This window comes from Scylla paramamosain, chromosome 12 (genome assembly GCF_035594125.1).
Source record: "Scylla paramamosain isolate STU-SP2022 chromosome 12, ASM3559412v1, whole genome shotgun sequence".
Lineage (NCBI taxonomy): Eukaryota > Metazoa > Arthropoda > Malacostraca > Decapoda > Portunidae > Scylla > Scylla paramamosain.
Window position 1 is genome coordinate 5,562,617 of NC_087162.1, and position 13,726 is coordinate 5,576,342.

Below are 13,726 nucleotides of genomic sequence, written 5' to 3' on the forward strand. Positions count from 1 at the left end.
ACAGAGAGAGAGAGAGAGAGAGAGAGAGAGAGAGAGAGAGATCAACCGGATGATATAAATAAAGAGGTAATCAAACAATATCAATTATATCTATTTATTTGGTTTGTGTGTACATATTCACTTCCTATCAACTATGGACTGTTTACTAAGAGTCATTGTGTTCCTTGCTGGTGAGTGTGAGACTGTCCTCAGCCAACTGGTCGCCGGTCGAGGGTGAGGGAGTTGACGCTTTCATGAGGTGACTCCAAGTGTTGGTTATTAGCGTGAGAGTGAGAGTCAGAGGAAGTGTGAGTCAGGAGTGTGTGTGTCACTGGGAGTGTGAGAATCAGAGGGAGTGTGAAAGTCTGAAGGAGCTTGACAGTCAGTGTGTGTGTGTGAGTAAGGTGTGTGTGAGTCAGTCACATTATAATCGATGTGGGAGTCTGAAGGGCCGTGGTCTTCACCGTGGTCTTCACCGTGTGAGTCAGGCAGGTCGTCCTCATTGTGTGGTGAACCCGTGGACTCCTCGGGCGGGTCATGAGTGGCAGGATCGTACAGCGGGTCGTCATGGTCGTGGGCATCCTCGAGACATGCGGGTAGCGGGCGGAGGGAGTGGATGAACAGGTACTGGACGCGGTACCCATTTTCATCACCCACGTAGTGCACATCAACGTTGGTGCAGTCTGCAGGGGCTGCCTGCAGGGACAAAGAGTGTAGTGTTGGTCTAATTAACGAAATCACTCTACAGCACAGGTTGTGTCAAGCTGTGTTTGTTAAGTAACTCTACTCATCATTACTTGTCTGGTGTCAGGTGTGGTGTTGTGGATCACCGAACGATGATCATTCGAATTCTAAACTGTTTGTACCTGCATGTTTTTGGAATGAAGGTGTGTAATGAGGGTGGGAATAAAACATATTTTATCCTTATGCTGTCCGCTCTGCTAGACTCACCTAAAAGTGCCATGGAAGTTTTATCCCTCGAACCTTGGGGTGCCTTTCGCCAGCATATTAATTTCGATGGGACTAAACTAACCTAAACTAAAAACTATACTGGATGTGCCCGTCCATCTCATCAGTGTGGTTGTCGCTAAGGATGGTTGCCAACTGATCCTGCACCCCGAGGTGCGGAGTTCCCCTCGTGGATTACACCAGGAGGACGAGCACCAGTTGTGGAGTGAAACTAAGGGTGTCTTAATAGTGAGACACGTCACATCAACACAGACTTCACTATTAATAAGATGCCTCTATTTTTCAGTAGAGGGCTAAGCTAGAGAGAATGTAGCAAGATATAAGCGCCACCACTACTCACCCCCTACATGATGGCGGCGCACCTGTGTACTGAAGGCGTGGCCGGTGCTGTGGCTGTACATATACACTCCCCTGAGATGCCCGGCGACTGAAAGGCTCGAAGCACATAGGAGGAATATGGTGACCTAAATCTTCATGTAGTGTACGTTCCTTTTACCCTGTTGTCCCTGACTTCCCGGGCCACCAACCTCTCAACACCCACGAAGAGGAACCTGATGGAGAAAACCTTTACTAGCTTGACAACAAAATATTCATCATGTGCTGAGGAATAGGAATGAAAGGAATTCGTGAACATTGTATTAGCTACTGGTTTCTGCTCGTATCCTGAGTGTCACATGATGTGCGTGCCATGGGTTGGGAGTCGAGGATAGAAATACTGCGCCAGGCCACCATTCCCCAGACTGAATACACGGAGAGAGCTGACACCTGCATCCTAAGCCTTGTGTCAGTGTTTATCAAGTAATATCAGTAACCCTGCACAGCACTTCTCTATGTATGATGCGCCATGTCTGAGGCTGATTATAACCTTGAGGCGCAGAACAAATATATGATGTTCATGCACGAGTGTCATAACCTGGATCAGCCGTGACGTGAGACCAGGTGCTGAAAGGTTCCCGATTCTACTCACCAGCTTCATGACGCCGGTGCACTTGCCTACTGAAGGTGTGGCTCAAGCGGCGGTTATATACACTTGGCGTGAGGTGTCCTGCGCCAGGAGGCCCCATAGATACGTGACACTAATATCTTCATTTTAATTATCGTCAACAATATTTCTACTTTCTTTTCTAACGTGTCAGACCCGACAACTGCAGTTAATTTTCCTGAACTCTTCTAAAAGAACTAGTTTAGGATTTAAGGTGTCCTGCATCTGAGTTCAGTGTTGGTGTTGGGTAGGTAAACATTCTACTACTGCTACAGCTACTACTACTACTAATACTACTACTATTACTACTACTGCAACATCAGCAGCAACAACAAATGATAATCATGATGAGGATAATGATATTAATAATGATGATAAAAAAAAGTAAAAGAAATAATACCATTAATGATAATAATAATAATAATAATAATAATAATAATAATAATAATAATAATAATAATTTCATTTAACTAACAGAAGACACGTGGCCCCGTTGTGTAATTCCTGGTGCGTGGTCATTCAAGGACAAATGGCTTGAGGATTCGGCCCCTACACACACTGCTGGCCTGCCGTCTTGACCAGAGAATCATGTATATTCAACAGTGCATCTGAGAAAGAGAGAGAGAGAGAGAGAGAGAGAGAGAGAGAGAGAGAGAGAGAGAGAGAGAGAGAGAGAGAGAGAGAGAGAGAGAGAGAGAGAGCATCTGGATAATATTGGTAAAGAGATAATCATACGATGTCAAATGTCTCTGTTTAAATACACTTCCTATTAACTATGGACTATTTAGTAAGAGTCATTGTGTTCCTTGCAGGACAGTGTGAGATTGACCTCAGACAACTGATTGCAGGTCGAGGGCGAGGGAGTTTTGGCTGTCTTGAGGTGACTCCAAGGTGTGTCCACTGGTGGAGAGAGAATCAGATGGAGTGTGAGAGTCAGGAGTGTGAGTGTCATTGGGAGTGTGAGAGTTTGAAGGAGTCTGACAGGCAGTATTTGTGTGAGAGTCAGTCACATTATAAGCGATGTTGGAGTCTGAAGGGCAGTGGTCTTTACCGTGCGAGTCAGGCAGGTCGTCCTCAGCGTGTGGAGAATCCTTGGACTCCTCTGGCGGGTCATGAGTGCGCGGGCGTGGTCATTCAGCAGATAGTCATGGTCATGGGCATCCTCCGGGCGTGCCAACATCTGGCGGAGGGAGTGGATGATAGGGTACTTGACACGGCACCCATTTTCGTTAACCACGTAGTGCACCTCAACGATGGTGCTATCTGTAATGGGGTACATACAGAGACAAAAAGTGTACTATTGGTCAAAGTAACGTCTTTACTCCACAGCGCAGGTTGTGTCAAGGTGTGCTTGTTAAGTAATTCTTCGCTTCATTACTTGTCTGGTGTCAGCTGTGGTGTTGTGGATCACCGAACGATGATCACTCAATTTCTAAACTGTTTGTACCTGCATGTTCTTGGACTGAAGGTGTGTAATGGGTGTGCGAATAAAGCATATTCTATCGTAACGCCGTCTGCTACCCATGACTCATCTGAAAGTGCTACGGATGTTTTGGCCCTCGACCTCAGGAGTGCCTTCCGCTTGCACATTAATTACCTTAGAACTCTCACAACTATACTGGAAGTGCACGTGTCCATCATCACTGTGGTGGTGGCTAATGATGGTTACCAGGTGATCCTATTCCCGAGGTGCGGACGCCCTACTTGGCGGCCACAAGGAGAACGAACACTAGCTGGGGCGTGAAGCCAAGGGTATCTTAATGGTGAGACACATCACATCAACACAGACTTCACTATTAAAAAGATGTCTCTGTTTTTCAATGGAGGGCTAAGCTAGAGAGAATCTAGCAAAATAGAAGCGCCACCACTACTCACCCCCTACATGATGGCGGCGCACCTGTGTACTAGAGGCGTGGCTCGTGCTGTTGCTGTACATACACACTCCCCAAGTCACACACACACACACATACACACACACACAAACACACAGACACTAGAGAGAGAGAGAGAGAGAGAGAGAGAGAGAGAGGGGAATTGATGGCATTAGAATCATAACAATATTCATAGTCTTTATTTAGTTGCTTCGTCTACCAGTATTTGATATCTCGGTTAAGTAAAACATATTTTCTCTTCTATACAGGTGAGTGTCAAGTTTATCTTTACTTTTTATACGCGTTGGTCGAGTTGTGGATACCTTGTGGTAGATCCGATTTAGCGTGGGAGTGAGATGGGATGCCGTTTTTATTATGCAAGTCATGCAAATCTTCATCAGCATGTATGGGCGACTTGTAGATACCTGACAACTGACAGCAGATCGGGATGTGAGGAAAGACACTAATTCAACAGGAGAGAATTAATACAACGGGAGGGAATGGAGCAGATCACTGGACTACCAGTTTTCGTCAGCAACGGAAAACAACGAAACGTCCCCATTGTTTCCTCCGAAACTGCAAACAGAGAATCCAAAAAATTTCCTTGATTAACACCATCACGGGAAAGGAAAGGTTGTATGAGAATACTTGCTTAATGCTCCATTACTTCATTATTGTTGTCTTATGTCTGGTTTGGTGAGATGCCTTCATTCCGTGCCGGCCAGACACGCCATCCATCCTTAGTGAATGTGGGAGGCCTTACAGTATGGAATGGGAATGATCCGGCGATCCGATGATTGAGCTGGCACCCATGTTCGTGAGGCACGTAGAGCTGCGGAAAGATGGCGCCGTGCGGGAAGCCATACCTGCAGTGGGCAGAGCAGGGTATAGTGTTAGACTAGTCAGGAACTTTACTTCTGTATTTATTTAAACTATTTCGTCTCATTATTACTTACGTAAGAATATAAGGGAACCTACAATAAGCAAGTAGGCCTACTAAGAGTCATATCTGCTTCCGTGCATTAACTAGATTGAATTAGATTTCTAAAAAAGAAGACTGTATTAAGAGAGTGAATCCCGAGAGGAAGCAAGTAATGGCGGTGCAGTAAATTATTGGTATTTATCAATGGTACCTTGAAACAGACTATACTCACGTGTAACTGTCAGGGATGTTTTATTGCTCCAAGTTTCGTATCATGTCGCGAAAATCAGTATGGAGCTGCGTAAGGTCCCTGCCTTTGTGGCCTGGACAGTGAAGAACGCCGGATTTGTTCACCACCAGAAGGGCGAGCACCACCTTTAACGGGAAGACAAGGGAGCCGTAAGGGTGAGGCAGATCACGTCAACACAGACCTCACTATTAAAATGTCCTCTGAATATCTCAGTAGAAGAATGAAGATTTTTGCGTGAGATACTAGTCATTAAAATTATTTTGAGTCAAACGCGGTCTCTGCTCACCAGCTTCATGACGGTGGTGCACCTGCTTACTGAAGGTGTGGCTCTCGTGGCGGCTGTATACAATTGGGCTGCGGTGTCCTGCGCGTGGAGGGCCGTGAGATATGTGACTTGAATATTGGCACCTTATTTTATTTTAATTTATTTTTTTTTATTTTTCATTATTTATTTTATTATATATATATATATATATATATATATATATATATATATATATATATATATATATATATATATATATATATATATATATATATATATATATATATATATATATATATATATATATATATATATATATATATATATTTTTTTTTTTTTTTTTTTTTTTTTTTTTTTTTTCTATTTTTTTTTTACTTTTCTTTTTCCCTGAGAACTCGACCTCGACTTCATCACGTGTCTTGAAGCTTGAGGATCCATAATCATTTCCGAATTATATCCTTGAACAGTGACTTTTAGAAATTCAGATGCTCTTTTATCAGAGAAAGAAAGAGAGAGAGAGAGAGAGAGAGAGAGAGAGAGAGAGAGAGAGAGAGAGAGAGAGAATTGTATAATAATTGGAAAAGAAAAAACACATCAACATTGACTCCCTTTATCTATTTGATTGCGCTTCATATCTTGGTATATGTTTTGTTCTCGACGCCAAGATAAAACTTCCAATTATTTAACCAATCATTGTTTTGTTCTCTGCAGGTGCAGGGTGATATCAGGCAGGTGTCTACAACTCGATGGTGATTGAGACGTGGATGTGTTCTGGTGACTCGTACTGGTGGCCAGTGGCCGAGTGAGTCAGTGAGAATATGAGAAGTGGAAAGTTAGTTACCTAGTCATCGCCAAGAGAGTCACTGCAGTGTAACTGGGAAGCTTGAAGAAATGTGTTCTCAGCTAGATATGGAAGTGGTCTCTCTGTTGCTGGTGCCGTTTTCTTCACCCACGTATTGCAGCTCAATTGTGGTTCCGTTCGGGAGGAGCAACCTGCAGGAGAACCCTGATCATCCCAAGTGAAGCCGTTTCTTGAATACTTCATCACATAGCTTGTCGTTTTCTGGCGCTAGAATTGATATTATGAATCGACCCAACAACCTGGACTCATTGTACGTTGCCTATAGGAGAAGGCAAGCAGTTGTGATGAAGTAAAACACGTCTACTTATAGCACCAGCCATGCTTACCCACCCGTTAAGTATCGAGGTTGGTGCTCAGCCCCGAGATCTCTTTAAGGAACTCCGGATGCTCGTGTTTGCTACGGTCGGTGTGGGTAAACGAGAGAGTGTGTTGAACAAGAGAGTGTGTTGTGGGGCTGCGAATGAGATGAATCCCAAGAGAAAGAGCACCAGCTTACGCGGGAAGATAAGGGTGTCGTGGGAGTGAAACAGATAACATCAACACACGTCTCGATTTTAAGCAGAGGGTTGAAAGGGTTTTTCTAGAGATTATTGCTAGATATTCAAAAGATGTTAGATTGACTTTTAGATATAACATATTGACATGAACACGGCCACTACTCACCAGCTTCATGACGGCGGTGCACCTGCTTGCTGAAGGTGGGGCTGTAGCGGCGGCTATATACACTAGGGGTGAAGTGTCCGGCGACAGGAGGCCCCCTAGATACGTGACACGAATATGTTCACTTTAATTTTCAAGTCATCAGTTTGTTTCTACCTTCTTGTTTCCTGACGAGTCAGACCCCACAACTGCAGCAAATTGTTCGGAATTCTTCTAAACGAATTAGTTTAGGACTTAAAGGTGACCTGCGTCTGAGTTCAATGTTGGTGATAGCGTAAGTAAACATCCTACTGCTACGACTACTACTACTACTACTACTACTACTACTACTACTACTTCCATTATTACTACTACTACTACTATTACTACTACTACCATTATTACTACTACTACTACTATTACTACTACTACTACTATTACTACTACTACTACTACTACTACTACTACTACTACTACTACTACTGCTGCTGCTGCTGCTGCTGCTGCCGCAACAGCAGGAGCAATAACAAATGATAATGATGATGAGTATAATAGTATCAATAGTGATGATTGATAATAATAGTACTAGAAATAATACAATTCATAATAATAATAATAATAATAATAATAATAATAATAATGACAATTATTTAATTTAGCTGGCAGCAGACACGTGGCCCCGTTGTGTAATTCTTGGTGCGTGGTCACACAAGGATAAATGGTGAGAAATGCAGGGAACGAGGCTTGGGCCCTACACACACTGCTTGACTGCCGTCTTAAACAATGGCGTTTGTATATTCAACAGTGCGTTTGTCATAGAGAGAGAGAGAGAGAGAGAGAGAGAGAGAGAGAGAGAGAGAGAGAGAGAGAGAGAGAGGTAATGTAACGATGACAGTTGTCTCTATTTATATGGTTTACGTGTTTATATTCACATCTTAGTAACTATGGACTATTTACCAAGAGTCATTGTGGTCCTTGTAGTTGAGAGTGAGACTGACCTCAGCCAACTAACTAATCGCAGGTCGAGGGTGATGGAGTTGAGGCTGTCTTGAGGTAACCGCAAGTTGTGGTCAGTGGCGGAGTGAGAGTCAGAGGGAGTGTGAGAGTCAGGAGTGTGAGTCTCAGTGGGATTGTGGGAGTCAGCGGGAGTATGACAGTCTGAAGGAGTTTGCTAATCAGTGTGAGTCTGAGAGTCAGGAATATGAGAGTCAGTCACATTTTATGCGATGTGGGAGTCAGAAGGGCAGTTATCTTCACCGTGGTCTTCGCCGTGTGAGTCAGGTTGGTCGTCCTCAGTGTGTGGGAATTCCGAGGACTCCTCGGGCGGGTCATGATTGGCTGAGTCGTGCAGCGGGTCGTCATGGTCGTGGGCATCCTCGGGACGTCCTGGCAGCGGGCGAAGGCATTGGATGATCGGGTTCGCGATGCGGTACCCGTTTTCGTCAGCCACATAGTGCACCTCAACAATGGTGCCGTCTGGGAGGGTGTACTTGCAGGGACAGAAAGTGTAATGTTGGTCTAACTAACGGCTTCACTCCGCAGCGCAGGTTGTGTCAAGCTGTGTTTGTTAGGTAGCTCTTCGCTTCTTTACTTGTCTGGTGTCAGGTGTTGTGTTGTGGATCACTGAACGATGATCACTCGATTTCTAAACTGTTTGTACCTCCAGGTTCTTGGAATGAAGGTGTGTAATGAATGTGGGAATAAAACATTTTATCGTAATGCAGTCTGCTACCCTTGACTCACATGAAAGTGCCACGGATGTTTTGGCCCTCGACACCCGGGGTGCCTCCCGCTCGCACATTAATTTCGTTGGAATCTTAAAATGATATTAGATGTGCCCGTCCCCGTCATCAATAGGGTAGTGGCTACTGTTTCCCGAGTGGTGGAACGCCCCTCGTGGCGGCCACCACGAGGAGGATCACCAGCTCGGGCGTGATGGTATGGGTGTCTTAATGGTAAGACACATCACATCAACACAGACCTCACAGATGCCTCTGTTTTTTAGTAAAGAGGTAAGCTAGAGAGGATGTAGCAAAATAGAAGCGCCACCACTACTCACCCACTGCATGATGGCGGGGCACCTGTGTACTCAAGGCATGTCTCGTGCTGTGGCTGTACATATACACTCCCAACAGATGCCCAGCGATTGAAAGCTTGCAAGGCACATGGGAGAAATGTGGCCACGTAAATCTTTATGTAGTGCACGTTCCTTTTACCTTGCTGTCCCTGACTTCCCTGGCCACCAACCTCTCCTCAACACCCACGACAAGCAACCTGACGGGGAAAATCTCTACTAGCTTGACAGCAAAATTTTCATGATGTGCCGAGGAATAGGAATGAAAGGAATCCGTGAACACTTTAAATGTTGTGGGTTGCTGCTTGCACCCTGAGTGTCACTTGATGTGTGTCCACGTGTCCACCATTTCCTAGACTGAGAACACGGGGAGAGCTGGCACCCGCATCCCAAGCCTTGTATCAGTGTTTATCAAGTAATATCAGTGACCTTGCACAGCACTTCTCTACACGCGGGTGTATGATGCGCCATGTCTGAGGCTGATTATAACCTTGAGGTGCAGAACAAATCTTCGACGTTCATGCACGAGTGTCATAACCTGGACCAGCCGTGGAGCAGCGAGAGTGATGTGACACCAGGTCTTGAAATGCTTGCGATTCTGCTCACCTGAGTCACCCATGGAGCTGACGTCACGTGTCCTGCATGAGCGATATCATCATTAAGTCCCTTTTGGCAAGATGGAAGGTACTGAGAATGCATAAAGTGGAAAATATGTGAAGAAAAAGAATAGCCAGTTTCGGGTCCCTAACCAGAGAGAACCCACGTGGCCGTACGTGTCTCCACGCTGCATGGAGTGCATCTATCCGGCGTTGGGAAATAGGTTTAGAACAGCTATCGTCAGCGTCAGATAGCGACCGGGTGTGGGATGTGATCTCTGCACTCATGCCCCTGAAACCTCATGACCCTACAAAGACTCTAGCTGGGAGGAGTTTAGCCCACCTCTCCAGACTGCTGTTTGGTGCCCACGTAATGCAGACGCACGACAAGACAGTCAGCAGAAGCGACTTCAACATCTGGATCTGAATTTTAAAAGATTTAGATAAAGATTAGGGAATACACACACACACACACACACACACACACACACACACACACACACACACACACACACACACACACACACACAGGTTGGATGATGACTATAGCATCATAACAATGTTCATAGCCTTTATTCAAATTGTTCGTCTACATATATTTAATATATTGGTTTAGTAAAAATACATTTTTCTCTTCAATACAGGTGAGTGTCAAGTTTATCTGAATTATATTGTTTATACGCGTTAGTCGAGTTGTAGACACCTTGTGGTAGCTCCGAGTGGTGAGAGTTAGCGAGGGAGTGAGATGGCATGCCGTCTTCATCAGCATGTATAAGCGATCTGTAGACACCTTATGGACGGCACAATTTGACAGCTGACAGCAGATCAGGGTGTGAGGATAAGCACTAATACAATGGGAGGGAATGGGACAGGTCACTGGGCTACCCAATACTCGTTTTCGTCAGCAACGGAAAGCCCAGAAACGTCCCCATTCATTGCTCCCAAACTACAGAGAGAGAGACCAAAGAGTTTCCGTAGTTAACATCCTCACGGGGAAGCAAAGGTTGTGTAAGAATGCTTGCTGAATACTTCATTACTTCATTACTGTTGTCTATTGTCTGCTTTGGTGTTGTGAAGCAATCCATCACTATGGGCTCGTTTTCTAAAATGTTGACCTCTACGTATTGAAGGAGTGAATCATTTCTACTGAAGTGAAAGGAAGCAAACAATAGTGGGACAGTAAAACACGAGTGTGTATTACAGCACCTGCCGTGCTTGACCCACCTGTGGCCGTCTTGCGTGTCGTGTTGCTTCACGGTATGCGTGGTGTCCCTCCGATTCACCAAGAGCACCTTGCCTCCGGCATCATTATCTAGCTGGGTAGGGTCCCCCCTGCGGTTCCTCGGTCGGTATGAGGCGCCGAGTGTCACAGCCACCAGAAGGGCGAGTATCAACTGGGACGGGAATGTATTGGTGCCATAAGGGTGAGGCAGATCATATTATCACAGACTTCACTATTAGAAGATACCTAGGCTTCTCAGCGGGAAACCTAATATTATCCATAAAAATACCAAGTCATTAGTAAAGGACTGAGAGATACAAATAACATGAAGAGCGCCACTACTCACCAGCTTCATGACGGCGGTGCTCCTGTCTGCTGAAGGTGTGACTCTGGCTGCCTATATGTACACTGTCCCTGGTGTGAGGGAGGGCGATCTGGCGCTTGCGAAATACGTTTCATGAATATATTCCCCTAAATCTTTATACAATGTTCGTTTTTGTCCTCTTGTTTCCATGGCGCGTCGAACCACCTCAGCTTGTCCACGTGCCCAGCGATGAGGAGCCAGACGCCCGTGGCATAACACGCCAGGCAGCCTTGGCCCTATTGAAATGTGACCGCTGCGAAAGTTAATGCAGTTCTTTGGGCAGACGGCAGCGCCTGCAAGTTGGATCACCCTCAGAGATTGTAGGCAGCTGTGGGAAGTCTCTGTGGCGACCAGTGTGGTGATGGTGCGGAGTTACTGTTAATATTGACAGAGGTGTTTGGTAAGAGAGCCTGCCAAGATGGCGACTGATGCATAAACAGTTTGATCGTCACGTCACGCTTCCCGTGACTGATGACTGATGACTGGTATCTCTCGCCCCTATGTATTCAGCATGATGCAAACATGATATTTGTAATTGAATTATTGTGTAAATTTACCCAACCGAAACAAAAATATGTTTGGATAAATTGCACCGTGAAAACTAAGAATACTATGATAGCTTTCATAGAGTAAAATTCCCACAATAATAATAATGGTAATATTGATGATAGTAATAATAATTATTATGATAATGATAATAATAATAAAATAATAATAATAATAATAGTAATAATAATAATAATAATAATAATAATAATAATAATAATAATAATAATAATTCGACATTGGGTATAAGCCTTGGTCAGAGTTCACCTACGAACGACTGGCGAGTGACGCAGCACGCTGGAGCTTGAGATTTCATGAACACTTCCGAATCAATAATTTGAACAATGGTTGCGATACACTCAACTACGCCCCCACCAGAGAGAGAGAGAGAGAGATTAAAATTAAAGGCGGTGGAGTAAATAATTGGTATTGATCAGTGGTAGATTCAAGTAAAATATATTGAAGTGGAAGTGTAAGGGATGTTGTATTGCTCCAACTTTCCCAGGTTGTCTCTTGACTCTCTTCGTGTCAAGTCGTGAAAATCAGTATGTAGCTTTGTAAGTCCCCGGCTTTGGACATCCGCTTGTGTGGAACGCCGAACGTGACGGCCACCAGAAGGGCGAGCACCAGCTGTAGCAGGAAGACAAGGGTGCCGTAAGGGTTAGGCGGATCTCGATAACACAAATTTTACTATTAAAATGTCTCCCGAATCTCAGGAGAGGGCTGAAGATTTTTGCTTAACATACGAAAGTCATTAAAACGCGGCCTCTGCTCGCCAGCTTCATGACGGTGGTGGCCCTGCGTGCTGAAGGTGTGGCTCTAACGGCGGCTGTATACACTTAGACTGCGGCTTCCTGCGCGTGGAGGGCCCTGAGATATGTGATTTGATTATTGGTACTTTTATGTGTCTTGTAAGTTGACCTGCCATAAGCACCTTCGAATTACTTCCTTAAACAGTGGCTTCTAAACATTCAGCTGCGTCTTTATCAGAGAGAGAGAGAGAGAGAGACAGAGAGAGAGAGAGAGAGAGAGAGAATTGGAAAAGGAAAACAAAGCAACATTACTTTCTTTTACTCTTTTATTAATTAATCTACACATCTTGGTACATCTTTGTTCCGGCGTTATAAGACCTCCGTTAAGATAAAACTTCCAATCAATGAATCTTTTTTTTTTTTTTCTCTCCATGTGTAGGGTGATATCAGCCAGGCGTCTACAGCTGGATGGTGACTGAGTCGTGGATGTGTTCTGGTGACTCGTAGTGGTGGCGAGTGGCGGAATGAGTCAGTGAGAATGTGACTCACTCACATTATCTGAGAAACGGAAAGTTAGTAATGTAATCATCGTCAAGAGAGTCACTGGAAGGATGAGAGTCAGATTATATGCGTTGCTTATTCTGTAGGTCAGAGAGGTTGCCCTCAGTGTTACGTGCTGTCACCCAGGGGACCAAGTGGTTTATCCGTGTCATCACAATATATTGCCTGTTTATCTCCGTCACATATTGCATCTCAATGATGGTGCCGTTCGGCAGGAGCAACCTGTAAGAAAAACCACAGAGCGTGATTAACACGAGTGAAGCCGTTTCTTGAATACTTTATCACATAGGTTGCCTTTTTCAGCCGCTTTAATTAATGTTATAAATTGATCCAACAATCTGGACTCATTTTACTTTGTCTATATGAGAAAGCAAGCAGTCTACTTATCATGGCACCAATCACCGTTACCCACCCATAACTGCAAAAACGATGTTCAGCCATGGGATGTCGCTGCGGTACCTCGGCTTCAAGTATTTGAAAACTTCGCTGTTGGCAACATATGTCAGTTTGCTTGGGATAGTTGTTTGTGGGGCTGCGGATGTGATGACACTCAAGAGAAGCACCAGCTGACGCGGAAGGCAAGGGTGTCGTTGAAGTGAAACAGATAACATCAACACACGTCTCAGTTTTCAGCAGGATTTTTCCTAGAGATTTTTACCAGATATTGCAAGGATATTAGATTCACAGTTAGGTATAACGTATTGACATGAACACGGCCACTACCCACCAGATTCATGACGGCGATCCAGCTGCCTACTGAAGGTGTGGCTCTAGCGGCGGTTATATACACTTGGAGTGAGGTGTCCGGCGCAAAGAGGCCCCCTAGATACGTGACAGGAATATGTTCATTTTAATTTTCAAGTCATCACTTT

At 44.7% G+C, this 13,726-nt stretch overlaps 1 protein-coding gene across 8 annotated transcripts; it reads right to left on the reverse strand.

The window, feature by feature from the left end:
* Positions 1 to 80: 80 nt before the first annotated feature.
* On the reverse strand, positions 81 to 13,412 carry LOC135105585 (uncharacterized). Of its 8 annotated transcripts, XR_010270911.1 has the most exons (9): positions 6,764 to 6,927; positions 6,080 to 6,231; positions 5,260 to 5,337; positions 4,956 to 5,098; positions 4,454 to 4,667; positions 2,982 to 3,110; positions 2,406 to 2,538; positions 1,289 to 1,499; positions 536 to 675 (listed from the first exon to the last, which is right to left on the reverse strand). XR_010270911.1 is itself a non-coding variant. In XM_064013834.1 (7 exons), exons 6-7 carry the CDS (start codon positions 3,108 to 3,110, stop codon positions 277 to 279), a joined length of 528 nt encoding a protein of 175 aa, XP_063869904.1. In that variant the 5' UTR covers positions 4,454 to 4,667; positions 4,956 to 5,098; positions 5,260 to 5,337; positions 6,080 to 6,231; positions 13,267 to 13,412; the 3' UTR covers positions 81 to 276. The 8 variants fall into 8 exon arrangements, 7 of the variants coding, with proteins under 7 accessions (XP_063869904.1, XP_063869903.1, XP_063869902.1 ...); XM_064013834.1 differs by lacking the exons at positions 1,289 to 1,499; positions 2,406 to 2,538; positions 6,764 to 6,927 and adding an exon at positions 13,267 to 13,412 and having other exon boundaries at positions 81 to 675; XM_064013833.1 differs by lacking the exons at positions 1,289 to 1,499; positions 2,406 to 2,538 and having other exon boundaries at positions 81 to 675; positions 4,469 to 4,667; positions 6,764 to 6,846.
* Positions 13,413 to 13,726: the final 314 nt, after the last annotated feature.

Bases quoted from the DNA above. Each gene is read 5' to 3' on its own strand.
- LOC135105585 (XM_064013830.1), bottom strand. From the start codon at position 3,209: ATGTACCCCATTACAGATAGCACCATCGTTGAGGTGCACTACGTGGTT. The intron at 676-2,981 runs GTAAAGACCACT...TTGTCCCTGCAG, and splicing joins CGACCTGCCTGACTCGCACG to GCAGCCCCTGCAGACTGCAC.